Below are 27425 nucleotides of genomic sequence, written 5' to 3'. Positions count from 1 at the left end.
AGTCCCTAGGCCCTCCTGACCTGTGGGCTAGGGACAGAGTGCTTGAAGGCATAGAAAGGACAGAGGGACAGCTTTAGGCTCTAGGATAAGGAGATTTCAGGACAAGGAAGCAGAGAGCATTCTGGGAAGCAAGGACCCCCCCACACACACACACACCCCAAAATGAGCCAGTTTCCCAGAATTTCTCAGAGCCATGGTGCCAGGTGGGCCTGAGTCAGGTGGAAGTACTGTTGGGGTCTCCAAATCCTACCAAGTGCCATCCCACCTTCTGGTGGGCAGGCATGGGTAGAGACAGAAGAGCCTCCCTTCCCTGGTGAGAATTTTTTTTTTTTAAAAAAAGATTTTATTTATTTATTAATGAGAAAGATAGGAGAGAGAGAAAGAACCAAACATCACTGGTGCATGTGCTGCCAGGGATTGAACTCAGGACCTCATGCTTGAGAGTCTAGTGCCTTAGCTTCTGCACTACCTTCCGGACCACCCTGGTGAGAATTTGGGTTTCTGAGAGCTGAACCCACTTCTTACACGTGTGGAGTCTAGTTACTGTGTGTGCGCTGGGATGGGGGTCGGGGGAGTCTCTCTGTAGCACTTGGACCGGAGACTGGTGTGGCGTCAAGGTGTCCAGCTTGAGCCCCTCTGAGTTTGGGGGTCCCTGGGTGTGTGTGGGGGGGGCTGGGGGCTGTGGGGCTCTGCTGGTGGCGCTGTCCCAGGGCAGGGAGGACTACAGCCCGTCTAGCTGTCTGGCTGCATCTTGGTTCTATCCGAGCCATCTGGACTCTGTCTACTTCGGTGGGAGCCAGGGTTTCTGCCTGAGTCCCCTCTTCCCATCCCAGCGGGCTCTGCCCCAGGTCTACACCGCCTGGACCCCGTCGTGGTTCCATTCCATCTCCCGCGATTCTATTTGGCTGAGTTTCTTCTGAAAATCAAGGTGAACTCTGCTGTGCAGAGCTCCAGATGTAATTAAGCTGGTGGGGCCCACACCGTCCCAGCACTGGGGCGCCTCCGGACCCCCCATCTCTTCAGTGTCCTGCGCTGCAGCCTGAGGGCTCAGAGGTTGAGGGGACAGGCCGGGGCTCCCCCCACCCCACGGCGGGGGTGCGCTGACGTCTGCGTGTCCGCACGTGTCGGGGCGCGGCGGAGGGGGGGCGTGCGGGGGAGCATCCGCGTGTCAGCGCGTCTCCGCGTGGGTGTCGGGGGGCCTATTTCTGGGCGCCTTGTGTGGCAGCCCTTCTGGCGGTGTCACCGGTGTCTGGCGGTGGCGGCGGCGGCGGTGGCGGTGTGGGTGGGCGAGTCCCTTTGTGTCTCGGAGCCCCGGGGGCGGGGGTGGGGGGTGGGGTGCGCAGCTGCAGGTTGCAGCGGGGAACCCGGGCGGGGGGCGGGCGAGTGAGAGGAGGTGGGTGTGAAGCTGGAGGAGGCTGGCTGAAAGCGGGTGACGCCGCTGGGGGAGCGGCGGGTGGAGGCCCTGGGCGCCAGGGGGGCCGGAGGGACCCCTCAGCCCCCGCCGTCCTGTCTGCGCTCGCTCAACTCGGCGCCCGCGAATGGCAACAGGGTGACCTTGTGGAGGGACTTGGCTGGTGGCGGCTGCAGGGGAGGGGGGATGAGGGTGGGACTGGGACAGTTAAGTCCCAGCGGCAGCTGCTGCCAGGAAGGTCAGACCCTCACACCAGACCCCAGCACGCAGCCCAGAGCCAGTTACTGCAAGGCTGACATCTGACTGGTAGCCCCAATATTGAGATGCTTCCAAACACACACACATCCTACACCCAGGAGGCTGCACAGTGATAGAGCTTTGGACTTGCAAGCATGAGACCCTGAATGGAGACCTAGCGCGTATGCCAGAGTGCTGCCCTGGACCCTTGGTCATGCAAGAACGGATCTTAAACAAACAGCCCTGGAAGTGGAGCAGTGGATAAAACATTGGACTCTCAAGCATGAGGTCCCAAGTTCGGTCCCTGATGTTGCACATGCCTGAGTGATGCTCTGCTTCTCTTTCTCATAAATATAATTTTAATAAATCTAAACAGTGGTCTGGGAGGTGGCGCAGTGATAAAGCTTTGGACTCTCAAGCATGAAGTCCTGAGTTTGATCCCTGGCAGCACATGTGCCACAGTGATGTCTGGTTCTTTCTCTCTCCTATCTTTCTCATAAATAAATAAAATTTAAAAAAAAATCTAAACAAGCAGACAAAAAAAAAAAAAAATCCTCAGTACCAGCTGCAGCCCAAGAGGCAGTACAGCGGGTAGAGCATTGAATTTAAGAGCATGAAAGACTGAGTTTGATTCTTGGCATGGAGTGTGCGGGAGTGCTGCGCCAGTTCTCTTCTTCTCTCTCCCAGCTTACTAAATATGTCTTTTAAACGGTCTGGGGAGGGGAGTCGGGCGGTAGCGCAGCGAGTTAAGCGCACATGGCACAGAGCGCAAGGACCGGCGTAAGGATCCCGGTTCGAGCCCCCGGCTCCCCACCTGCAGGGGAGTCGCTTCACAGGCGGTGAAGCAGGTCTGTGGGTGTCTGTCTTTCTCTCCCCCTCTCTGTCTTCCCCTCCTCTCTCCATTTCCCTCTGTCCTATCCAACAACAGTGACATGAGTAACAACAATAAAACAAGGGCAACAAAAGGGAATAAATAAATACAAAAAAAATTAAAAAAAAAAAAAAAAAAGGTCTGGGAGATAGCATAATGGCTATGCAAAAAGGCTTTAGGGAGTGAGGTCCTGACATCCTGGGTTCAGTCCCCACCATCACCATAAATCAGAGCTGAGCAGTGTTCTGGTTAAAAAAAAAAAAAAAAAGGAAAAAAAAAATCATCTTAATAAGTAAATAGCAGCTGTCCCGAGTATCATCTGCTTCCAGGGTGACTGTCACAAGTGCAGCCACTGCTGCAGAGGTGCCTTTTGCTAATTCCCACCATGGTGTCCTTTGGGTGACCAGCTGCCTGGCCTTGGGACCCTGTTCCCCCAGATACCTAGTGTGTGTTCTGACTGTGCTGGGCCCAGAGGAGGGGCTGCGTGTGGACTGGGGTTCTCTACCTCCAGGCGAAAGACAGTGACGATGAGGAGGAGGTGGTGCACGTGGACCGGGACCATTTCATGGATGAGTTCTTCGAACAGGTGACCTGGTCTCCAGCCCCCAGCCCCCAGCCCCCAGCCTCCTTCTCTCTGCCCCCTTCCCTACAACCTTTGACCCATGGCTCTGGTCCATTTCCTTGAACCCTGGCAGAGCCCCCAGCCCTGATCCCTGACCCCCTCCCCCACTTTGGCCCACCATGGCCAAACCTGGTGAGCCCCCCCACCCCCCAGGTGGAAGAGATCCGAGGCTGCATTGAGAAGCTGTCAGAGGATGTGGAGCAAGTGAAAAAACAGCATAGTGCCATCCTGGCCGCCCCCAACCCTGACGAGAGTGAGTGCTGGGGTGGGGAAGGGGGAGAGAGAAGGGCAGGGGTCTGGGGTTCCCATTCCCCAGGCTTCTCACTGGGCCTCCGCCTTCCCCCTTCAGAGACCAAACAGGAGCTGGAGGACCTCACTGCAGACATCAAGAAGACTGCCAACAAGGTGCGGTCCAAGTTGAAAGGTGAGGCCATCCCCCACCAAGGAGATGGAGAAGCCTGCCCCCTGCTGGCCACAGCCCGCCTCTCCGTCAGCCTGCACCCGCACACCTCCAGCCCAGGCCCCTAAAGGAGCAGCCCTGATCTCCATCCTTACCCTGGATTCTCTGGAGAAACACGATGGAAAAATGGGGCCAGCAGGTTGCTCACTTGGTAGAGTGCGCATGTTTCTATGCTCGGAGACCTGGGTTAGAGCCCCTGGCCGCCACATGGGGGCTCCTGCAGTGAGAGAGAAGCTTCATGAGTGCTGGAGCAATGCTGTGGTATCTCTCTTTCTCTCTGCCTCCCTCCCTCTATCTAGAAGAAGGATTTTATTTTATTTATTTTTTTTTATTATTATTTTTTTTTATTTAAGAAAGGATTAATTAACAAAACCATAGGGTAGGAGGGGTACAACTCCACACAATTCCCACCGCCCAATCTCCATATCCCACCCCCTCCCCCGATAGCTTTCCCATTCTCTATCCCTCTGGGAGCATGGACCCAGGGTCATTGAGGGTTGCAGAAGGTAGAAGGTCTGGCTTCTGTAATTGCTTCCTCGCTGAACATGGGCGTTGACTGGTCGGTCCATACTCCCAGTCTGCCTCTCTCTTTCCCTAGTAGGATGGGTCTCTGGGGAATATTTTGTTTTTTTAAAGTCACTTGGAGCAGTGGAATCCTGCAGGCACTGAACTGCAGCTCTAAGTGTGTGTGTGTGTGTGTGTGTGTGTGTGTGTAATAGAGAGAGAGAGAAGAATGAAAGAAAAAGATAGGGTCAAAGGGTGACGCACCCAGTAGATCACACACATTACAGTGCAAGGATCCAGGTTCAAGCCTCTGGTCTCCACTTGCAGGGTGGAAGCTTCACAACTTTTGTTTCTTTTTCTCCTGTTTAAAAAAAAAAAAAAAGCAGAGCCGGGGAGATAGCATAATGGTTATGCAAACAGATTTTCACGCCTGAGGCTCCAAAGTCCCAGGTTCAATCCCCCTGCACCACCATAAGCCAGAGTTGAGCAGTGCTCTGGTGTTTCTCTGTCTCTCCCTCTGCATCTCTCTCTCTCTCAAAAAAAAAAAAAAAAAAAACCACCAAGAGCTTTGAATTTGTAATGTAGGCACTGAGCCCCAGCAAAAATCCAAGTGGCAAAAATAAAATAAAATAGGGTTTAAAAAGAAAGAACATGAAACACGACAGGGAAATGAGAGGGAGAAGGGTTTCTATTCAGATCATCTGAGCCCTGCCGCTTCCACCACTTCCATCAGTGTGAAGAGCCACCTGAGAAATGCAGTCTGCCCAAGTGGTGTTAGTCCCGGTAAGTCTTTTTTTTTTTTTTTTTTCAGCCAGAACAGGTGTTGGGCAGAGCCCTGGGTGCCGGTAGGTGGGCTAGGCAAATGCTTCTGATTCCCCGGCTCAGGACAGATTGGACTGTGTGGCTGACATCAGGGGCTGGCAGGCTCTCAAGAGGGACTTGCCAACTGCTCATGTATTCACTCTAATTTAAGGACTTGGGTGCTGGTAATAACTACCTTCCCCCAGAGCACTGTGGGTTGGGAACCTCCTTGCCTGCTGGCGCCAGGGGAAGAACAGCAGGACCGAGACGCTAATTTGTAGGTTCCTGGTGACTCCACCCCGGGACTCATTTGCTGCGCACCTACTCTGCGCACACAGAGGGGAGTGGGAGCTATGGCAGAGACTGGGTGCCCTGGCCTGGTCCAGGGAGGTGAGGGTGGGCACTGTCCCCCCTTGGGTTCATCCAGAGGCCAGGGAGGAGTCTCTGGTTCTGACCTGTAGAAACAAACCCTGCACACTGGAGAGAGTGCTGGAAAGGAAAATGGCCCAGACAAGCAAACAGGGAGCTCCACCGCCTGCTCATTCTGGACAAGCGCTCTGCCCTCTGCCCATTGGCTTTTTTTTTTTTTCTTCTCCCTTACCAGGGCTATTTCAGTGCCTCCACAACTCCACCATGACCAGTGGCCTTTTTTCTTTTTTTTCTTTCCTTTTTTCCTTTTTTTTTTTTTTACTAGAGCACTGCTCAGCTCTGGTTTATGATGGTGCGGGGGATTGAACCTGGGACTCTGGAGCCTCAGGCACGAGAGTCTCTTTGCATAACCATTATGCTATCTACCCCCGCCCTTTCATTTTTTTTCTTTAATATTTATTTACTTATTAGATAGAGAGAACTTGAGTAGGGAGAGGGAAATAGAGTGGGGATGAGACAGAGACATCTGTAGCCCTTTTTCACTGTTCACAAAGCTTTCCCCCTGCAGGTGGGGACCAGACGCTTGAACCTGGATCCTTGTGCACTGTAATGTGTGCGCTTAAACAGGTGTGCCACCACCTGGCCCTGCCTTTTTTCTTTATTTCTTCTTGATAGAGGCTGAGAAAAAGAGATGGTATAAGAGATGGGGGGGGGGAGGAAGAAGAGATGGATTGGATGTGGCACAATCAGTTGAACACACGTTACAGTGCACAAGGACCCAGGTTCCAGCCTCTGGTCTCACTTGTAGAGGGAAAGCTTGAGTGATGAGGCAGTTCTCCAGATTGGTTTCTCACTCACTATCTCTTTCTCTCTCTCACTCTCCTCTATGTCCCCCTTCCCTCTTGATTTCTGTCTCTATCCAATAAATAAATAAATAAAATATTCAGGTGGCAGAGACAGCATAATGATTATACAAAAAGGCTGTCATGCCTGAGGCTCCCAAGTCCCAGGTTCAATCCCCTACACCACCATAAGCCAGAGCTGAGCAGTGCTCTGGTAAAATAAATAAATACAAATAAAATCATTGGTGACAAGTAGATAAAATATTTAAGAGAAAGAGAGAGACCTGCAGCACTGCTCCCCTGCTTGTAAAACTTCCCCTCCATAGACAGGATGCTAGTATTTGAACCCAGGTCCTTCTGCTTGTTAACATGTGCTCTGTTAGATGTGCCAGTGCCATGCCCCTGCACTCAGCTTCCTTGCTAGTACAACAAGGAAAGGAAAGGCAGGACTGACAAGACAGGTCACCTGGATAGCTCCCTGCTTTATCATGTGCACAGCCCAGGTTCAAACCTAGCCCCCACTACCCTAGAGGAAGCTTTGATGCTGTGATCTCTGTCTTTTCTTTTTTTGCTTTTGTTTGTTGGCCACCAGGTTATTGCTAGGGCTCAGTGCCTACACAGTTCCACTGCTCTCAGGGGACAGTTTTTTTTCCTTCTAGAGAAAAGGGTGAAAGACAGAAGAGAAACACCATAGCCCTGGCCCACTGGTCCTGAAGCTTCCCCACTGCATGTTCCCATGTGGTGGTCTGGGGCTCAAGTGTGGGTCCTCATGCATGGCAAGATGTGTGGTGAGCCACCTGCTGGCCTCTTGTGTCTCTTTACCTGAAAAAGTTGGTGCTGGGCATTGAAGCCCTGGCAGTCAAATAAATAAGATGGGAAAAGAGAGAGAGAATGTGAGTGTGTGTGTGTGTGTGTGTGTGTGTGTGTGTGTGTGCGCGCGCGCGCACACACGCACACGCGCTGGGGACTCAGACCCTCTCTTGTTAAGAAAGGCTGTGTGGAACACAGTTGTAAGTCCCAGAGAGGTTCAACAGTTTCTTTGTGCCTTAACTCTGTAAGGTTATGAGCAGGGTCATGATTGAATTCAGGAAGAAGCCAAGGGTTAGTAGATCTTAGTGTAGGCTCTTCTTTAGAAAATTAGAAGGATGGTCTGGGAGGTGGCGCAGTAGATAAAGTTTTGGACTCTCAAGTGTGAGGTCGGGAGATCAATTCCTGGCAGCACATGTAGCAGAGCAATATCTGGTTCTTTCCCCCTCTCTGACTTCATTCTTCATGAATAAATAAAATATTAGAAAAAAATTAGGGAAAAAATTAGAAGGCAAAGGAATAGCATAATGCTTACGCACCAAAAAAAAAAAAAAAAAAAAAAGCATGCCTGACGCTCCAAAGCCCCAGGTTCAATCCCCAGTACCACCATAAGCCAGAGGTGAGCAGTGTTCTGGGGAAAAAAGATAAAAGTAAGTTCGAGTAAGTGTAGGAGTGGCTCATCCGGAAGCGGGAATTCCGGTGAATGTGTTCGCTTGTCCAGATATCCTTTAGAAATGGGAATTCCTACTAGATCTTGCAGAACCGGGAAGCTTCAGGAAATATAAGGCTGTCTCCACACAGACACCTCCTGCACCCCTGCCGCCAGCCAACTGGGTCTGTACCTGGTGGGCTTGGGGGGAGTTGCATCCGATGGGACTCAGTCCTCCCCCTGAGCAGATAGCCCCCTCCACCCTGACTTCCAGACTCCCTAAGACCTTGCCCCATTCTGTGTGGGCCTCCGGGGCCCCCGGCCTGGGGTCTCCCTCGGGTGTCTGGCCCGAGCACCTCACGCCTGGGTCTCTCGCCCACCACCGCGTCTTCTCTCTCGCAGCTATCGAGCAAAGCATCGAACAGGAAGAGGGTCTGAACCGCTCCTCCGCGGATCTGCGCATCCGCAAGACCCAGGTAGGAGGCTGCGGCCGTGACGCTGGCCCGCAGGGGGCGTCCAGAGGTGGGCGGGGCCGGTTGAGGGCCGGGGGCTCTGTTTTTGTTTAGGGGTGGGGCTATCGCTGAGGGGGTGGGGCTATCGCTGAGGGGCGGGGCCTAGAGGCCAGTCGCACTGGATTCCGGCCGAGGGCGGGACCCGCTCTCAGTAGCCCTGCTGCACGGAGTCCTTGGGGGGTGGGAGTGGGGGTCGCGGCGAGAGTTGAGGGGGTTCTCCCGAATCCTCACCACCGTTTGCTGATGTGTTTGCACCCACCCCAACTCCCGCCACCCAGCACTCCACCCTCTCCCGGAAGTTCGTGGAAGTAATGACCGAGTATAACGCGACCCAGTCCAAGTACCGGGACCGCTGCAAGGATCGGATCCAGCGACAGCTGGAGATCAGTGCGTGTCGCCCCCCCTTCCGTCCCCAGCCGGCCCACATCCCCTTCCAGGCCCTTCCTCTGTGGACGGAGGCGCCTGGCTTGAGATGGGGGGAGGGGGCCCCAGCTCCCGGCTCCCCGCCCCCAGCCCAGCACCCTAGTCCTGCCCTGTTCCTGAGCAGGGTGGCCTTTCTCCCACAGCCGGCAGGACCACGACCAACGAAGAGCTGGAAGACATGCTGGAGAGTGGGAAGTTGGCCATCTTCACCGACGATGTGAGCCCCGCCAGGAGTGGGGTCTTTCGGGCAAGCCTTTGCCTCTGCTTCTCAAGCTTCGCTGAACCCCCCCCCCCCAAAACCCCCAATCCACCCTGGAATAACAAGCAGCAGGAAGCACGGACCTGGGGAATTCCGTAGGGGTTGAGCAGGAAGGCATCCCAATAAAACGACAGTACAGTAGAGTGCCAGGCACTGCTCTCAGCACTCTGCAGACTTTTCTATTTACTGACTATTCAGGCCTCATCACATCCCCGGAAAGAGCCCCAGTTTAATCCACACATGAGGATATCCGCCACCCCCACTCATCACCCCAACCTTCGGCCAAGGTCTCTGAGCTAGGAGCAGAGCCAGGATTTTTTTTTTAACCCGAAATTTACCTATGAGAAAACAAGGGAGGAGAATGAGAACAAGAGAGGGAGAGTTAAACGAGAGAACCAGAGCACACGTGATGCCAGGACTTGAACTCAGGACCTCATGCTTGTGAGTCCAATACTCTATTCATTGCCCCACCAGAGCCAAAATTGTGAATCCAGTTTTTTTTTTTCAGGATCAGAAATACACTACTTTCTACAGGTCGCTTCACCAAATATCTACATTACCTATATTTTGAAAATTATTATTATTATTGCCACCAGGGTTGTGGCTGAGGTGCACTGTGTACACAACTCCACCCTTCCCGGTGGCTTTGTTTTTCTTTTCTCTAGATAGAGGGTGAGAGGTAGAGAGAGAGAGAGAAAAGAAACAAAGAAAAAGTGACACTACAGTGCCACTCCACCAGTTATGAAGCTCCCCCACAGCAGGCATTCCCATGGGGCATCTGGGGATTTGAACCCCCGTCCTGGAGTACAGTGACGTTTCCATCCTGTCAGATGAGCCACCTAACCAGCTCCACGAAGATTTTTTTTTCTTTTTTTTTTCCCCCAGTTCTGCCCATATGCTGGTGCCAGGGATTAAACCTAGGATTTCTAAATCCTGGAATTCTTACACATAACCACTGGCTATCTCCCTGGATCTAGATTATTATTTTTTTTTCAGCCCAGTTTCAGTTTTGTTGATGATTCTCACACACACACACACACACACACACACACACACAGTATCCCACTTTCATCATATCATGTGTGTTGTGGCGGGGGAGGGGGGGGCCTTCCCCAACCTTTGACTTTTGCCCTGATCTACCCAATTCTTGCCTTCCTCCCTCTGGTGCAATATGTCTCAGGCTGGGGGTTCTAGACCAGGATGAAAAACAAGTGCGGGTGATTGCTTAATAGGTATCTGTGGGAAGATCTCTGTGAAATTGGTAAATCAATTTGAGTCCGTTTGTCACCCCAGCGTCCTCAATAGCTCTGTTCAGGCTGGCTGAGACTCAAGGGAAGCCTGGAGTGTAGCGCTGAGGAGACATTTTAGTGGGAAGAACAGAGCTGACCCCTGCCCTTTAGCCAACTGTGATTACTATGAAAAACCATCCTTTCAATATCAGAGAGGCCTGAGGGCAAGGAGTGTGAGAAGGTCTGTGTGTGTGTGTTTCTAGAGTAATACTGAGTTGTGCTGCTAGAGAAAAGGGCGAAAGTATATGAGGGGGGCAGGTGGTGGCACACTGGGTTGAGTGCACATATCACCATGCGCAAGAACCTGGTTCAAGTCCCCACTCCCCCTCTCTGTCTCCCATCCCCTCTCAATTCCTCTCTGTCCTGTCAAAAATAGAAAGGAGAAGAGAATAGCTGCTGAGAGTGATAACCCTAGTAGCAGAGAGAGAGAGGGAGAGGGAGAGGGAGAGGGAGAGGGAGAGGGAGAGGGAGAGATAGCATGTGGTTTGGCAGAAAGACTTTTCATTCCTGACATACCAAAGGTTCCAGATTCAACCCCCAGCAGCACTTCAGTCAGAGCTGAGCAGTGATTCCTTAAAGGGATAAGGGGGTGGGGGGTGGGGGGGCCACTGCCCAGCAACCAATAGATGATTTTGGCTTCTTCTTTTTTTAATTTTAAATTTATTTTATTGGGTCAGGGAGACAGCATCATGGTTCTGCAAAAAAAATTCATATGCCTGAGACTCTGAGGCCCCGGGTTTAATCCTCAGCATCATCACAAACCAGAGCTGAATAGTGCTCTGGTGTCTCTCTTTCATTTATATGAGTAGAATATTTTTTTGAATATGTATTTTATTATTTATTATTGAGAGAGAGGAGGAGGCGAGAGAAGAAACAGCATCACTCTGACACATGAGATGCCCAGGGATGGATCTCTGCACTTCGTCGTGCCATGAGTCCAACACTTAAGCCATTGTGCCACTTCCCAGGCTGCCAAGTCTGGCCACTGAACACAGTGCATTAGGGCTTTCTATGGGCCAGGTTATGCCCTTATCAGTGTACACATCTTCTCAACGCTCCGACCCAGAGAGGTGCCCTTATTCACTATTCACGGTTGTTAAATGGGGAAACTGAGACCCAGAGACATGAAAGTGTCCCTATGGCTACAGCTAGGCAAAGACAGCCAGGATGGAACCCAGACACCTAGGCCTCAGTCCCCACCTCCGTGGCGAGTGGAGAGCAGTCTGCAGCTCTCTCCTCCCCACCCTTCACCCCCATTGCTCTAGATCAAAATGGACTCGCAGATGACAAAGCAGGCCCTGAATGAGATCGAGACCAGGCACAACGAGATCATCAAACTGGAAACCAGCATCCGAGAGCTGCACGACATGTTTGTGGACATGGCCATGCTGGTGGAGAGTCAGGTATGGTCTCTGCCAGCCCCGCGGGGGAGCCCCACCCGGGGGCCCCCAGCCCCCCTCTCTCGGCCCAGCCCCCACCCCTCCTTCTGCTGCCCGTTCGCAGGGCGAGATGATTGACCGCATCGAGTACAACGTGGAACATTCCGTGGACTACGTGGAGCGCGCCGTGTCCGACACGAAGAAAGCAGTGAAATACCAGAGCAAGGCCCGGAGGGTAAGCGGGGCGGGGCCTGGCGGGGGCGGGGCTGGCGCGGCCCAGGTGAGTGGTGAAATCTCTTGGGAGACAGATCTTTTCTCTGTTCTGACTTCTTCCTTTTTCTGTTTTCTCTCCCCTCTTTTTTTCTCCCCACCCCCTCCACTCTCTCCCAATCTTTCCTTGTCTCCCTGTCTCTCTGTGTCTCTCTGTCTCCCTTCTTCCCACCTGCAGAAGAAAATCATGATCATCATTTGCTGTGTGGTGCTGGGGGTGGTCTTGGCGTCATCCATTGGGGGGACGCTGGGCTTGTAGGCCCCCCACCCCAATATCCCTCCAGAGCCCTCCCCTACCACATTGGGAGCAATACCCCCACCATCCTTTTCACTCCATCCCCTGCTCCAGGCTCGCCCCCCCCAAGACAGACCCAGGCAGCCCCCCTTTTTGCACCATCCCCTTGTCGGACCCCGGAGTCCCTGGGACTCTCTGCCATGGCCCACCCCGGCCCGGCACGTAGATAGCAGCAGGCGTGTCTTCACATGCACACCAACACGCACGCCGCCGGCACGTGCTCCAGGCCTGCCCCCGTCCCCTGTGTGTACACGTGTGCAGGCGTGTTTGCACCCAGCCCTGTGTTGTCTGAGCCTCCCCTTCACTGGGGTCCTCATATAGACTGGGGTGAGGGAGGACACAGCAGCCTGCCTGGCCCTGCTCTGTCTCCTGTGTGTGTGTGTGTTCAGAGTCATGGGCCCTTTGTGTGGTGGAATGAGTTTTTGCCACCCCTGTGTGGATCTGACAGGACAGCCCCTCCACCATTTCACATGTGTGGACGTTCGCATCCATGTCCTGAGGACTGAAGCACAGATACACATAGGATGAGGCAGACACCTCAGTGCAATGGAGAGCAAGCCCTCCTGGCTTAGTCCAGGCACCGTGAGCGTGTCATATGCCTGTGTGAGCCTGTGGCTTTCAGCCCAGGTGAGTAGAATCACACACATATAAAGCACTTAATTTGACCCATGTATACATACACTCACACATCCCCCGCGCACGCGCACACACACACACACACACACGTAATGGAGAGTCAACGTGTGTGTGTGTGTGTGTGTGTGTGTAGGGTGGGTCTGGAGTGTTGACAGGCCCACTTAGACATGTACCTGTTTTGGCTGGGTACAGAAATCTCAATTTCTTTCTTCGTTTCTTTTTTTAGTATTTGATTTATTTTAATGAGAGATACAAAGAGAAGGATACCAGGAGACCTGAGCACTACTCAGCTCTGGCTTCTGGTGGTGTGGGGCTTGAACCTGTGACCTGAGAGCCTCAGGCATGAAAGTCTTTTGCAGAATCATTATGCTGTCTTCTCAGCCCAAGAAAGCTGGATTTCTGTACTGACAAGTGTGTGTGTGTGTGTGTGTGTGTAGAGGTGTTGAGTGTGGTGTGTCACCCCATGGATTAAACCACGTCCTTTATCTCTTTAAGACTTCACCCCTTCAGGGTTGCTTATCTGGACTTATTTGTCCCCTCCCAGAGCTGCTGAGCAGTATCTGGTGGCCACACACATTGTGCAACAGGACCTTCCTGCCTTGGAGGCCATGGGAGACTTGCACCCCAGGCCCCATGGCTCAGCTTGCTCTGTGTCTCTGCTAGAGGGAAGGCCTGCCTGAGGGTGCTTCACCTTAATGTACTCACACACGCCAGTGCTTGAACACACACACACACTCACACACACACATTCGCCTCCTTGTGGAAGGGCTATTTGTGAGAAAGGTGGCCAAAGAGGTGAGGGCCACTCAGGGTGGATTCAATCCCAGGACACATTTTCTAAAATGGCGCCAGGGCTGAGGGCAGACCAAGCCTGAGGTGAAGTAAAGGCCAACTATCCCCTTGTGGTGAAGACACGGGTGTGTTTGTAAGTGTTGCGGCAAGTGTGTTGGTGTGTGTGTGGGGGGTGACATAGGCAGAGGACAGTTTTGGGAGCCCCCACTCTGTGACCCCCACATCCACAGGTTTGGTTGAGTGCAGGGCAGGCCAGAGTTGGACTGCTTTGTTTCCCCAAGTCCCCCACTTCATGAGAAGCGTGTGTGTATGTGTGTGTGTGTGTGCGCGCGCACCAATGCAAGTGCAACCTTCTAGAACACAGTACCCTTCTCCATCCCATCCCAGTTCAGACCATCTCTCCCCTGCCTGTGTGTGGCCCAAGTGTGAACACCTAGGCTGCTGTCCTGAGGATGGGAGCCAGCCTGTAGGCCCCCAGAACACCCTTCTGCAGGATGGGAAGTCAGAGCAGGTCCCGGCACCCACCCAGCTTTTTCCTTCCTGCCGCCCCAGCCAGGACACCCTGATAGCCAGCTGTTTCAGCAACCTCCCCGGCCTTGGCCTTGGGGCCACCAGGAGCAGGGTGGAGCCAGCTGGGCTGAAGTGGTATTCAGCCTCTCACTGCCTGGCTCCGTGGGTCTCGGAGGAGCCCAAGGGTCTACTGCACCCCTCAACTCCCTGCCAGGCCCCCACTTGGTGTGATGTGTTTGCTCATGGGCTGCCGTCTGCCGCCCCCTGGAGTGTTGACTTTGGGGGGGCTGGTGTCTCTTGCATGTTCTTGGACAAGTGTGTGCCTCTCACCCTCCACGCACCTCCGGCCACCCAGTCCCACCCCCTGCATCCCGGGTGACTCTGCACCCCACCAGCCCCACCTCTCACAAAGCACACTGCGAATCTATCCCACGTGCCTGCAGGCGGGTGCCCGGTGGGCTCTGTTCACCTGCTGCCCCCAGCCCGCCCTGCAGAGGACCACAGTGGGTGACCCCAGATCCCTGCCCCCACCCCTGCCCCGCCCGCTGTGCAGCCGTGTGCGTTGGCGTGTGTTTCCGTGTCGCTGGCGTGCCACGTGATGTAGCCGTGTTTGCTGACATGAGCCCCCCTCGCCCCTTCTGTTTCTCCGTGGGTTTCTAGAGCTCTCTTTCTCTCCCTTTCTGCCCCAGAGGGGACAGGACTCCTGGGGTCTGACTGGGGGCCCAGAGCCAGGCCCCCTCTCCTGTTAGCCCTCAGAGCCCCATTTCTGTCTATTGGTGACCAAGTTGCAAATGGATCAAACACAGGAGACTTCTACCCCCCAGCCCCAGCCCTGCATGTCCTGTCCCCAGAGCCCCCTCCCCACTCCGGGCCGGGCCCCATGGGACGGGAGAAATAGCAACCAATCCAACAGCGGGTGTGCTGTGTGCTCACTTCCTTCTGTCCCCTGTGCGCAGGGGACAGGCGCCGCCGGGAGAGGGACGGTCGCTGTGGGTGGCAGGCAGGTGTGGGACACAGGCTCGGAGGGTTGGAGGAAGGAGCTTTAATCCAAGGGCTTGGGCTGACACAGAGTGGGTTGGGGTGGAGAGGTGGGGAGACAGCTTCCCCTCCAGCTTTTGCTGTGAAAGGGTAAGACAGCAGTCCAAAGTGCTGGCTCCCTCAAGTTGGGGCAGAGGTGGTAAGAGGAACCATAGAATGCAGGCCTAAGATAAGATGGAGGCAGGGGGCTCTGAGTTCTCCAGTTCCTGCCCAGGAAGGGGATGGAGCCAGCTAGCTTCCCACACCCCCCACCCCCCACCCCCAGCCAGCACAAGGTGCTTTAGACCTTAGAGGATCCATGCTGGTGTGGGGAGCTGGGTCTGGGAGATAGCTTAGCTGGGGTAGTGTATGCTTTTCCATGTGTGAGGACCTGGGTTCAAGCTCCCTACTACCATGTAAGGGGGGAAGCTTCATAAGTGGTGTGGGGCAGTGCTGTGGTGTCTCTCTTTCCCTCGATGCCTCTTCCTTTCTATCTCTGTCTCTCACCTTCTATCAAAAAGAAAAAGTATAAGCTAGGAACAGTGAAATCAAGCCCCAGCTTGGGCGCTCTAGGACAGCCAGTTCAGTTCCAGATCCTACCTCAAGTTCCAGAAGGCCACCTCCCAGGTGTGGGAGACAGCATCATGGTTCTGCAAAAGAACTTCATGCCTAAGGCTCTGAAGTCCCAGGTTCAGTCCCCAGCACCAGCAGAAGGCAGTGCTGTAGTTACAGAAAAAAGAAAGAAACACCAGCCCAGATTACAGGCTCCGCCCCCAACACACTCAGGATCCCAGGGCTCAGGACCCAGCTGCCTGGGCCTTGCCCACCGAGCCCTCCGTGCTCTGCACCCAGCGGATGGTGCGGGCCCGGCTCTCCTCCCACGAGAAGAGGGGCTCATAGCCGAAGTGGCGATGGGCCTTGTCGGTGCTGACAGTGAAGGTGGTGTTGGCCATGGCCAGCGTGTAGGGGTTGAGCAGGGGCGCGTACAGCAGCAGCGGCCGCAGAAGCCACTGCAGCAGAGCATTGAGCCCCGCCAGCAGCAGCAGCAGCCAATAGGGCAGCAGTGGGCGGGTGCCCACCAGCCGCAGTCCGCAGGGGCCCAGGATCTCCATGTTGAAGTCCTCGTAGCTCTTGTAAGGGGACTGGTCATAGCAGAAGTACACCTGCCCTCCCAGCCTCGCCGAACTCCGCTCCAGCTCCTGCGCAACCAGCACGTGCATCCAGGCCACGTTGCCTGAGGGGGTGGGGGTGGGGTTAGGGGGTGAGGTCCCTGAATGCCCTGTAACCAGGGCGCCCCCCCCCCCTCCCCGCTCGCACTCACAGCTTGGTAAAAATGACTCTTCTCCAGTGAGCCTGGCTGACTCACGGCCATTTTTTTTTTTTAACTAAATCAATTTTGCCTTGCAATTGAATTTTTGCTCGCATTAAAGTATATATAACATGCATACACATCTCAACCAGATGTGCCACTGTCCATAACCCTAATTTTATTTTGCTTTATTTTTTAAAGTTTTTTTATTTTTATTATATTTATTTATTGGAGACAGCCAGAAATCAAGAGGGAAGGGGGAGAGAGAGAGAGAGAGACAGAGAGACACCTGTAGCATTGCTTCACCACTTGCAAAGCTTTCCCCCTGTAGGTGGGGACCAGGGACTTGAATCGGGTCCTTGAGCATTGTAACATGTGCACTCAACCAGATGAGCCACCACCCAGCTCCTAATTTTTTTGAACTTTTAAAAAATATTTTATTTATTTTCCCCTTTATTGCCTATTTATTCCCTTTTTGTTGCCCTTGTTGTTATTATTATTATTGTTGTCTTCGTTGTTGGATAGGACAGAGAGAAATGGAGAGTGGAAGGGAAGACAGAGGGGGAGAGAAAGATAGACACCTGCAGACCTGCTTCACTGCTTGTGAAGCGACTCCCTGCAGGTGGGGAGCTGGGGGCTTGAATCAGGACCCTTATGTCGGTCCTTGTGCTTTGCTCCATGTACACTTAACCTGCTGCACTACTCCTCTCAGCCCCTGATTTTACAGATAGAAACAGAATGAAAGAGACCACACAGTTGGCTAGTGAGACACCATAACGGTTCTACAAAAGACTTTCATACCTGAGGCTCTGAAGTTCCAGGTTCAATCCCCAGCACTACAGTCAAAGCTAAACAGTGCTCTGGCATCTCTCTCTGTAAATCCTTCATAAAATGATTCATAGAGGGAGTCGGGTGGTAGTACAGTGGGATAAGTGCACGTGGCGCAAAGTGCAAGGACTGGTGGAAGGATCCCAGTTCAAGCCCCCAGCTCCCCACCTGCAAGGGAGTTGCTTCACAGGCAGTGAAGCAGGTCTGCAGGTGTCTTTCTCTCCCCCTCTGTCTTCCCTTCCTCTCTCCATTTCTCTCTGTCCTATCCAATAATGAAGACAACAACAATAATAACAAGGGCAACAAAAAGGGAATAAATAAATATTTTTTAAAATTTCACGTAAAAAATGATTCATAAAGGGGGTCGGGCAGTAGCATAGCGGGTTAAGCGCACATGGTGCAAAGCTCAAGGACCGGCATATGGATCCTGGTTCGAGCCCCCGGCTCCCCACCTGCAGGGGAGTCGCTTCAGAGGCAGTGAAGCAGGTCTGCAGCTGTCTTATCTTTCTCTCCCCCTCTCTGTCTTCCCCTCCTCTCTCATTTCTCTCTGTCCTACCCAACAATGACAACATTAATAACTACAACAACATTGAAAAACAACAAGGGCAACAAAAGGAAAAAAATAATATAAAAATTTTTTTAAAACAATGATTCATAGAAAGAGTGGGGGAGATAGCATAATGGCTATGCAAAGAGATTCTCTCATACCTGAGACTCCAAAGTCCCAGGATCAAGCCCCCACACCACCATAAGTCAGAGCTGAGCAGTGCTCTGGGAAAAAGAAACAGAGAGAGGAGCCACACTACCAAAGCTTCATTCAATGCAGTGGGGCCTGAGCTTGAACCTGGGTTGAACATGTGGCAAGGCAGTGCACTACTCAAGTGAGCTATTTTGCTGACCGAACTCACTTCCATTAAAAAATATATTTGTTTGTTTTAGATAGAGAGAGTAGACACAGAGAGGCACCTGTAGCATTGCATCTCAACCTCTTGCAGGTAGGGACCAGGGTCTTGAACCGGGGTCCTTGAATACTGTAACATATTCACCTAGCCAGGTGCACCATCACCTGGCCCTCTCACTTCCGTTTTTATGTCAACCTCTCAAGCTTGCTAGGGCCCCCGCTCTGGCTCAGACAGACAAGGCCCACTCAATCACCCCCCTCTCCCTCCTGACCATCTTTTTCTAGCCAGGGTACATGGTGACCCCCAAACCAGCTGGCCCTGCCTGATGCAGCTCTCTGGCCTCACCCACATAGACACGGCCATGCTCCACAGAAGATGGGATAGCCCGGAACAGGCGGCCCCCCAGGCGCAGGCCCTGGCGGTAGAAGTCTCTCATGACCTGGTGGCCTTCTCCATAGATGCCAGTGGGACGCAGGGCACAGGTCACCAGAGGCAGCCCCCCACGGACCTAGGGGGAGACATGGGCAGTGCTGACCCCGTCTGGGGCATGAGGCAAAGGAGCGGCCCTTCCGAGGGCATCTGTTTCCTGGACTCACCTCCCTTCCGTTGGCTTCCAGGACCAGCTTTTCAGCAAGGGCCTTGCTGCGAGGGTATGGGTGCTTGTGAACTGCTTCATACGGCGTGTCCTCATTGCCCCTGGCGGTGAGATGGAGGCGCTTAAAGTCCTGGGGGAAGGGCCCAGGAGGTAGCATAGTGGCTCTGCCAAAAATTTTCCTGCCTGAGGCTCTGAGTTTGTACGTGAATTCCCAGCACAAGCCAGAGCTGAACAGTACTCTGGTTACAAAATAATATCAGCAGCCCAGGAAGTGGCCCAGTGGATAAAGCATTGAATTCTTAAGCACAACAGAGTTCAGTCCCGGGTACCACATCTGCCAAAGCGATGCTCTGGCTCTCGCTATTATTAATAAACAAATAGAATCTCTCATTCAGAACCATCATAACCCAGAACTGGGAGAGCCTCAGCTCACCTGTAGAAGGCGTGGCCCTTGATGTTGGGCCCCACAACCTCCATGCTGCTCGTGTAGACCAGGAAGCGCGTGCCAGCCTGCACACAGGCCTCGATGATGTTGTGGGTCCCTGGGGAGGCAGGTGTCCCAGCTGAAGTGTCACCTGTCCTGCCCCTCAAGGCTCCAACTGAGGACACATGGCCTCCCTCCCAGGCCCAGGGGAAAGAGCAGCAAGGCGGGTTGCCTGAGGAGGGGGGTGGGATGGGGAGGGGTGGCCTCAGGAGGTCAAGAGAGTCAGAGGTCAAGGCAGGACGTGGGGTTCCTCACCCTGCACGTTGATGTGGTGGATGGCCTCTGGGCTGGCCCTGCCAAATACGTCCACCAGTCCTGCCATGTGGATGACCACATGGGCTCCACTCACCGCCGCCGCCACTTCATGGGGCTGGGTCACATCACCCTGGATGGCCGTCACCTGCACAGGTCCTGGAGGGAGGGAGACAGCCGGTGTCAGAGGATGGGCGTTGGGGGTATCCAGTCTCCACCCTCGGGAGCCACATGCTGTCTGTGATTCACTCCTCCCTGCGTGTGCCTGGGGAGCATCCGTCAACAGGCATCATCTTTTCCACTCTGCGGAGGCGACTGCGGCCACACCCACCCCGCCGCCCCCCCTGTCACCTGTCTGCAGCTCCTCCAGCCAGGGCTCCAGGTGCAGGTCAAAGACCCGGAGCTCTGCCAGGCGGGGCTCGTGCTGCAGCAGCATCCGCACCAGGTGTCTGCCCAGGAAGCCACAGCCCCCCGTCACCAGGTACACCAGCTTCGGGGCCTCCATGCCTGGCAGGGAGAGGCCTGGCTCAGTGGGGCTGCAGTGGGGATCAGCCACACGGCCCCCTGCCGGGGACCTCTGGTGAGCGGCTAGTGGCCCGGCTGACCTCTGACCCAGACCCCCCCTCCCCCACAGTGCTGAGATGAGCTGCGGACAAAGGGGAGAGCTCAGGCAGTAGGTAGGAGGCTGTGAGTTAGGGTGGAGGGATCCAGGCAGGTGGGGAGGAGGAGGAGGGTGTCCCAGGGCTGGGCACCCCCTCTGCCTACCTGCAGTCACTGTCCCGTCCTGTGTGACCGGACTGGCCACCGCAGGGTCTGTCCTGCTTTCTGGCCGCTTCCGTTGGCCCCGCCTTCTCCTCCCTGACCCATTCCAGGAACCAGCCCAGCCTCCAGCCTCCCCCTTGCCCAAGGGCGACCTCTGGTGGGCACTCTGCACCCACTGGCACTGGCTTCTCGCAAATTCGGGGGAGCTGGAGCTTGCTGGGTGGGCTGGCGGCAGGCCACTCACACTCACACTACAGGCCTCAGCTTCCCCTGCTGGGCTCCTAAGGCCAGAGATAAGGTCCTGTGGTTTTGGGAGGAGAGGGAGGCCAACTTTGGCCTGCTCTGGCTCCAGCTGCAGCTGGCCTTAGGGCTTTCTGGATGGCTGTCCTACTTGTCGGGGGCCAGGGTAAAGGTTGGCACTATGGTCACAAGGTTCCTCTCCCCTCCCCCCCAATGTCAGCCAACGTCACCACCCCAAGCCTTATCCCACCATACTCTTCCCCAAAGATACGGACACTAAGCACTTTTGTACAATAAAGTTTAATCACAATTATAAAAATGTGGCGTTGGGTTTGCACTATTAACATATGTACAGTCCAGCCCAACAAGAAGGGCCCGCCGCCCACATCCTGGCCTGAGGAGCCGGGGCTTCCAGATGCCGGGGAGGCTGACCCACAGGGTCTGGCAGGAACAGAAGATGAGGCAGGGTTCCAGGCACAGAGTCCCCAGGACTGGGGGCATAGGGCCCCCCCAGGGGGAGAACATGGCCACTGCCCCTAGAGACCCCTAAACTGGGGAGGGGTTTATGCAGGGCATGGGGGGAAGCCCCCATTAACACAAAGCAAGGAGGCTGTGCAGCCCCCCAAGAACAGATCTGTACAGGCCGGCACCCCAGGTTTCCACAGGAAACAGCTGCTGGCAGCTACAAAACATTTACAGCTTCTTCTCCGCAAAGAAAAAAAATTGGGGTGGGGGTGGAGAGGGTAGGGCGAGGCAACAAGAGGGGCTGCAGTTGCCTCAAGAAACTGAGGTTCCCTTGCTGGGCTTGGGTCCCCTCTCTGTCGGGCACTGGACCCAGCTAAGCCCACTAAGGCTGGGGGGTGGGGGCTCAGGGCACCGGGGGAATAAATAGGGGCGCGGGCGCCAGTCCTGCCGCCTCAGTTGAGGGAGCCTCGGCAGCTCTCGGTGCCGCACAGACACGGGATCTTGTTGTCCTCCAGCGGGAACTTGTAGTCGTAGGTGATCTCCTCATCCACACCGATGGGCTGCTTGGAGTAGATCACGATCTTCTTCTGGGACTCGATGGTGATCACCTTGGCGTAGCAGTTAGGCTGCAGGAGGGGAGGCCCTGTGAGTTGAGGTCCCGCCCCCCCCACCCCCACAGCCCAGCACAGAGGCCAGGCCCCGGCCCTGCCCTGCGCACCCCCCGCACCGTGCAGCAGTGGTTGATGAACCGCGCCAGGTTGCCACACTTGGTGGCGTCGATGATGGTGTCGTGGTCCACCCGGAACAGGTAGCTGCTGCCGATGCCCTCCTGCACGTAGCGCTTTTCCCGCATGTCGGCCACCATCTGGGCGGGGGGGAACAGGGTCAGGGACCGTCCACTCAACCACCCACCGGGCCAGGCTGGAACCCACCCCAACCCATGGAGGGATGGAAGGAGAAGCCTCCACCAGCCTGTGCTCTCTAGCCCTACCCCTTTGGCCATCACTGAGTTCTCCCACAGGGAGCCCAGGGAGCCTGCACTGGTCAGCCTGGCTACCCGGCTCAGGGTGGGTGGCCGTGGGGCCAACTGGACCTACTCTACCCTGCACCCACTGAATGCAGCTGGTCACCGGTCTGTGTGGAGAGAACTCGTTTCCCGGAAACAGGGTGCTCAGTCCTCTACATACTCCCCTCGGGTGACCTCACTCTTTTGGGGCCTCAGCTGCCAGCTGGGCGGCGGAACTCCTCCCTGACTTCCATTTGCAGCCAAGATCCACCTCAGAGGAACTGCTGGGGCTCAGCCCCCAGATATCTAGGCCTGCAGCTCTGCCCATCCCGGCTGGAAGGCATGATCATCGCTTCTGTCTCCACCCCAAACCCCAGCCCTGCTGGGCTTGTCCACTCCGTGCCTCTAGCTACCCATTCAATGTCTCCCCCATGAACTCAAGGTCCTTATAGTGAGAGGTGCCACAGTGGCCTCTAGTTCACTACTGCCAGTCACTACTTGTTGAATAAAGGGAAAAGATGGGGGGCAGGGCAGGTGTCTCTCGCTACATCTGGGGTGGGGAGTCATGGGGCTTGATCGAAAGCAGGGGAATTTTTTTTTCTAATAAGGGCCAGCTGGACATCTATAATGTCATTTGCAGGTCATGCAAAATTAGCAATTTAGAAATTAGTTCTGGGTGTGGGTAGACAGCATAATGCAAAAAGACTCTCATGCCTGAGGCTCAGAAGTCTTAGGTTCAAACCCCCGCACCAATATAAACCAGAGCTGATAAATGTTTTGGTTAAAACAAAAACAAACAACCAAAAAAAAAAAAAAAAAAAACAGACCTTAGTGGGCTGGGGAAACAGCATAATGGTTTTGCAAAAGACTTTCATGGCCAAGACTCTGAGCTGCCAGGTTCAATTCCCAGCAGTAACACAAGTCAGAGCTGAGCAGTGCTCTGGTATCTCTCTGTCTCCCTCATGAAAATAAAACAAAGCATATTTGAAGTCCTCAGCTCTCAGTGTTGCTGTCCCCTTGCAGTTGCCTTGGTGGGTGGGGTCAGTGGAACATAGAGCCTGTGGGCCCAACCCCCCACCCCCGTTACCTGGAGAGTAGAGGCCTGCCAGGGAGCACTAGGGGTGCCCTGGGGCTGGCACCCACCTGGCGGATGTTCTGACCCACGTACTCGATGACCATCTCATCAGCTGCGATGGGCTCCATGGCAAACAGGCCCCACTCATGGATGCGGCTCCGGCCGAATCGAAGCTTCTTTTTCCGAAACTAGAGAGCAGGAGGCAGGTAGTACCTGCAGGGGGTACCGCCCCCACCCGGCCTGCCTTGCGGGCACCCCTGCCGCTGCCCTGGGAGCCGCCCCTCACCTTGAGCTGGTTGAGCTTCAGCAGGTCGCTGTCCATGACGGCGGAGGTGCCGATGGCGCTCAGCAGCCGCCTCTGCTCGGACCGGCGTTCCGATAGCACACGGTTAGTCCCCTGAGGGGGGGCGGGAGGACGTGTGATGCGGGGAGTGGGCAGAGGCTGAGGGCTGGGTGAGGGGCAAGGCCTCACCTGAGTGTCCGTGCCCTCCAGCGTCCGGGCCGAGACAGGGCACACATCCAGGTACCTGTCCTTCTCCTTCTTGCTGATGGGGTAATAGCCTTCGCTGCGGGCTGAGCCCGTCTGGTGCTCGCGGGGCCCGTCCTGTGGCCGCCGCTTGCGCTTGGGAGTGCTCAGGTTGGTGAGTGCTGGGCGTTAAGGATGAGGCCGGGTTCCTCAGGGGCATCACCACCCCAGGGCCCTACTGCCCACCCCAGGTCCAGCCCCAATCCCAACTGAGAAAAGGGCTCCGACTGCAGCTGGAGGCCGGAAAGACACAATGACCTCTCTCAGCAGAGGAAGCCCAGGGAGGAGGGACCAGGCAGAGTGAGGCGGAGCACGCTGGATGGGGAGGGAGAGAAGCGACAGCAGTAGCAGAGCTCTGCAGAGGGTGCTGCCTGGCTGAGCCCCCCCAACCCCCCCAGAGGCCCGGCGGGCTGAGGATATTGGTGTGGTGCACCCAGTGGGTGTCGTTGAGCCAGTCGGCCCCGCTTGTCTGCTGCAGCAGCTGCTCGTACGTGAGCCGCAGGTAGCTCATGTCCTCCAAGTCCAGGCCCGAGTTCCAAATGTCGTACAGGATGGTCATCTGCTCAAACTCGCTGCGGGGCTCAAAGGTGGGGGGAGGTGGGGGTGGTGGGGGTGGCCGCCTGCGCCCGGTGTGGGAGCGGAGGCTGCGGCGGCGGACGGCCCTGGCCCCGTCACTGCTGCTGCTGCTGCTGCTCTCAGAGGACTCTGATTCCTCCTCTTCCTCCTCCTCCTCTGCCTCTTCCTGCCGCTGCTGCTGCTGCTTGGGCTCCTCGGCCTCTGCCACCACCACCTCGGGGGCCTCCAGGACCTCATCCGCGGGGGAGCTGAAGAGGGCTGCGGGCGCGGGGGTGGGCTCCAGGGGCCGAGGCGCGGGCATGGAGGGGGGCGGTTTGATGGCCAGTGCGTAGTTGTGCTCCAGGAGGATGTGGCTGAGCAGGGGGCCGGGTCGGTCGGCCTCATCCGACGTTTCTGTGGCCTCGGAGTCATCGCCGGCAGGCAGGGCGGGCAGGATGCGCCGGGCCGGCGTCAGGGCCAGGTTGGCCAGCACCGCCAAGTCCACGTCTGCCCCGGCCTCGGCCTCATCCTCCTCAACAGAGCGGCCCCGGCCTACAGAGCGGCCCCGGCCTCCTCGAGATGCCTCCTCAGGCCAGCTCTTGACCAGAGACGCATGGTCCAGGGGCAGGTTCCGAATGGTCCGCTCCAGGCCCCGTGAGGCTTTGCGGGAGACAGGCCCAGGGGACTTGACCTGCGGTGGGGCTGCAGGGGGCGGCTCTGGGGCTGGGGCTTCCTCCACCGCTGAGAATGACACGGTTTTCCGTCGTTTCTTGGGAGGGGGCAGGAGGGGGATGGGAGAGGAGGGGCGCTCATCAGGTCGGGGGCCAGGGGCCGGGGGCCCGGCTGGGGGTTCTGGAGGAGGCTGGGCAACGCTGGGAGGGGGTTCCTCTACGAAGCCTGCAAAGGAAGCACAGGGCAGAGGAGTCTGTCAGCAGACCCAGGCTTGCTGTGGGCAGGAGACCGTCTCCCCACACATAGAAACCTGCAACCCAATGCCGTGGCACTCTCAGCGGCTGGCAGACCCAACCTGTCTCCCCTCTTCCTCACCCAGAGTTGGGTGTCCTTCGAGTAGCGACTTTTGTACATGCGAGATTATTTACTGAGAACTGCTTCTGCTGGGAGCCAGAAACAGACATACCACGATACCCTCACAGTGCTTACACCCAGTGGAAACGACGGCATAGGACAAAAGTTAGGGGGAGGGGCGAGCTCCAGTCCTCACAGAACTCTCACCACCAAGCAGGTGCACTGAGCAAGCTTTCTGCCAGCTGCATTTTATTTATTTTTAATTATCTTTATTTGTTAGATAGGGGCAGCCAAGAGGGAAGGGGGTGATAGGGAAAGAGACAGAGAGACACCTGTAGCGCTGCTTCACCACTCACAAAGCTTTCCCCTTGCAGGTGGGGACCAGGGGCTTGAACCCAGGTCCTTGTGCACTGTGACATGTGTGCTCAACTAGGTGCCATACCACTTGGGTCTCCCTAGCTGCATTTTATAGTGAGACAACCAGCCAGGCCTGAGTGAAAGTATCCATTATTTCAGCTACAAAGAATAAACTCTGTTTAGTGAGGTGGAAGAGATACAATGTAGGAAGCTGTATCTTTGTGGTAAAATGTTTACATAGTGGCCCTGGAGATGAACTGAGTGCTGAACTTGGGTGTATGATGTCCTGAGTTCCATCCCCTGCACTGCATAAGCCACAACGGATGCCCTGGTTTGTATTAATAAACAAACCTTGAAAAGAAAAACAGAGCGGGGGCTGGGCAGTAGTAGCATATGGACTGGCGTAGGGATCCCAGATTCGAGCCCGCCGGCTCCCCACCTGCAGGGGGGTCGCTTCACAAGTGGTGAAGCAGGTCTGCAGGTGTCTATCTTTCTCTCCCCCTCTCTGTCTTCCCCTCCTCTCTCCATTTCTCTCTGTCCTATCTGACAACAGTAACAACAACATGGGCAACAAAAGGGGAAAAAATAGCCTCCAGGAACAGTGGATTCGTGGTGCAGGCACTGAGCCCCAGCAATAACCCTGGGGTGGGGGGTGGGGGGAGAGTGCCTTTTATACAGAAAAATTCATGTGATCCTTAGAACTCTATGAGGTGGGAGTTATTACTAGTCCCATCTTATAGATAAGGAATCTGAAACACGGAGTAACAGTCATTCGAGGTGCCGTGACTGGCAGAAGATGACAGAAGACCTACACCGGGGCAGCCTTGAGTCCATGTCTTTCTCTGTTGTCCTGTGCCACGCTAAAGGTCTCCCAACAGGACTCTGGGGTTTCCCGCCTCAGAGGGCAGGGCGCCGGCACAAGGCCTGTGCTGAGCAGACAGCCGCGACCCATGCCTGTCCACAGCCTCCATCTGGTGCCCCAGCCTGCTGTCCCACAGGGTTCAGGATACCCACACTAGGAAGCCAGCATCCATGCCCAGCCTGTGTCCTAATACCTGAACTCTCTGCTGTCTGGTGCAGCCTGGCTCTTGAGAAAGAATTCCTCTCCTGGCTCAGCTTCTCACACATCTTCCTCAAGGAAACCTGGCCCTTTCACATGGGAGACAACTTCTGGGGTACTGGCCCCAGTCAACACAAGTCCCAGATGGTACTGCTTCTCCAGCATGACATGCCCCCACCCCTGCCCCTGGCCACTATTAACAGATGATTACCTGCCCCAAGCCAGCCCAACCAGAAACTTCCCTGAAAAGAAGGATCCAACACACAGGTGGACACAAGAAAAGCAGGTGCCAAGAGCGTTCGGGTCCCTGGACCTGATAACTGTCATGGGGCTCCTTCCACCACATACTATTCCCTCTCAGGCACCTGCCACCAGGCTACACAGCCTTCTGTATAGCTGTGTCCTTGGAACCTTGGGGTTTCCCCATCAGTCTCTAAAAACCAAGGAAGCCATTGTCCGAGACCTTCCGTCCCTTCGCCATCTACCTAGGGGACTCCGATGCCCACCGGTTTATCCAGATCCGCACCCCTCCAGTCACCTCCTTCACACCCTGTACCTTGCCCCCCACCAGCCCAGCCATGACCTTGTCACCTCTGGAGTGACTCCGCTCAGCTCCTCACACACAGAAAACGGCCTTCCTAATGCAGAGTGAAAAGGGTCTGTGGGCATGAAAGCCCATTTCCCGCCTCCCCGCTCCTGGAGAGGTTTGTGTGAGGAGCAGGGTGCATACCCCACATCTCCAGGTCCCACTGTGGCAAGACTTCTCTCTCTCTCTCTCTCTCTCAATCTCGTCCTCATCCGTCTTCCTGCTCGCTCTTCCCTCTAACGTATGAACCCACTCAAGTCTCACCTGCTCTGAAGAACTAGCCGTCCATCAAGCCCACATTCTTGTGTTTGCTCGCCCTCCAGTCCCAGCTGAGTAACCTCGGGCATTTCGTTTGTGTAACGGGAGTACTAAGGATACTGAGAGAATCAGGTGAGAAAACGGCTTTGCAACATGGCACGTCTGGCTCACAGAAGTGGGTCCC

At 55.3% G+C, this 27425-nt stretch overlaps 3 protein-coding genes across 9 annotated transcripts in view; 1 reads left to right on the top strand and 2 right to left on the bottom strand.

Annotated features, from left to right (window-relative positions):
- STX1B (syntaxin 1B) overlaps positions 1 to 14855 on the top strand; it is a 31084-nt gene extending 16229 nt beyond the window's left edge. The window contains exons 2-10 of the mRNA XM_007530031.3: positions 3031 to 3105; positions 3295 to 3394; positions 3491 to 3565; positions 7976 to 8049; positions 8364 to 8472; positions 8652 to 8725; positions 11322 to 11459; positions 11560 to 11670; positions 11884 to 14855. Of these exons, the coding sequence (XP_007530093.1) occupies positions 3031 to 3105; positions 3295 to 3394; positions 3491 to 3565; positions 7976 to 8049; positions 8364 to 8472; positions 8652 to 8725; positions 11322 to 11459; positions 11560 to 11670; positions 11884 to 11964 (837 nt within the window). The 3' untranslated portion in view covers positions 11965 to 14855. The remainder of the gene's footprint in view (positions 1 to 3030; positions 3106 to 3294; positions 3395 to 3490; positions 3566 to 7975; positions 8050 to 8363; positions 8473 to 8651; positions 8726 to 11321; positions 11460 to 11559; positions 11671 to 11883) is intronic.
- A 513-nt stretch (positions 14856 to 15368) lies between these two features.
- HSD3B7 (hydroxy-delta-5-steroid dehydrogenase, 3 beta- and steroid delta-isomerase 7) lies at positions 15369 to 20215 on the bottom strand. Its single transcript, XM_007530067.3, has 7 exons — positions 20091 to 20215; positions 19677 to 19832; positions 19329 to 19484; positions 19023 to 19131; positions 18591 to 18690; positions 18340 to 18502; positions 15369 to 16189 (listed from the first exon to the last, which is right to left on the bottom strand). The coding sequence occupies exons 2-7, from the start codon at positions 19828 to 19830 to the stop codon at positions 15753 to 15755; spliced, it is 1119 nt and encodes a 372-aa protein (XP_007530129.2). The 5' UTR covers positions 19831 to 19832; positions 20091 to 20215; the 3' UTR covers positions 15369 to 15752.
- Positions 20216 to 20608: 393 nt separating this feature from the next.
- SETD1A (SET domain containing 1A, histone lysine methyltransferase) overlaps positions 20609 to 27425 on the bottom strand; it is a 30035-nt gene continuing 23218 nt past the window's right edge. For all 7 annotated transcript variants that reach the window (XM_060173092.1, XM_016191277.2, XM_060173095.1 and 4 more), the window contains 6 exons: positions 23820 to 24851; positions 23346 to 23518; positions 23160 to 23270; positions 22942 to 23061; positions 21520 to 21657; positions 20609 to 21418 (listed from right to left, as the gene is read on the bottom strand). In XM_060173092.1, the coding sequence (XP_060029075.1) occupies positions 21245 to 21418; positions 21520 to 21657; positions 22942 to 23061; positions 23160 to 23270; positions 23346 to 23518; positions 23820 to 24851 (1748 nt within the window). In that variant the 3' untranslated portion in view covers positions 20609 to 21244. The remainder of the gene's footprint in view (positions 21419 to 21519; positions 21658 to 22941; positions 23062 to 23159; positions 23271 to 23345; positions 23519 to 23819; positions 24852 to 27425) is intronic.

The sequence above is a fragment of the Erinaceus europaeus genome, chromosome 15 (assembly GCF_950295315.1).
Source record: "Erinaceus europaeus chromosome 15, mEriEur2.1, whole genome shotgun sequence".
Lineage (NCBI taxonomy): Eukaryota > Metazoa > Chordata > Mammalia > Eulipotyphla > Erinaceidae > Erinaceus > Erinaceus europaeus.
This window is presented reverse-complemented; position numbering and strand designations above follow the sequence as displayed.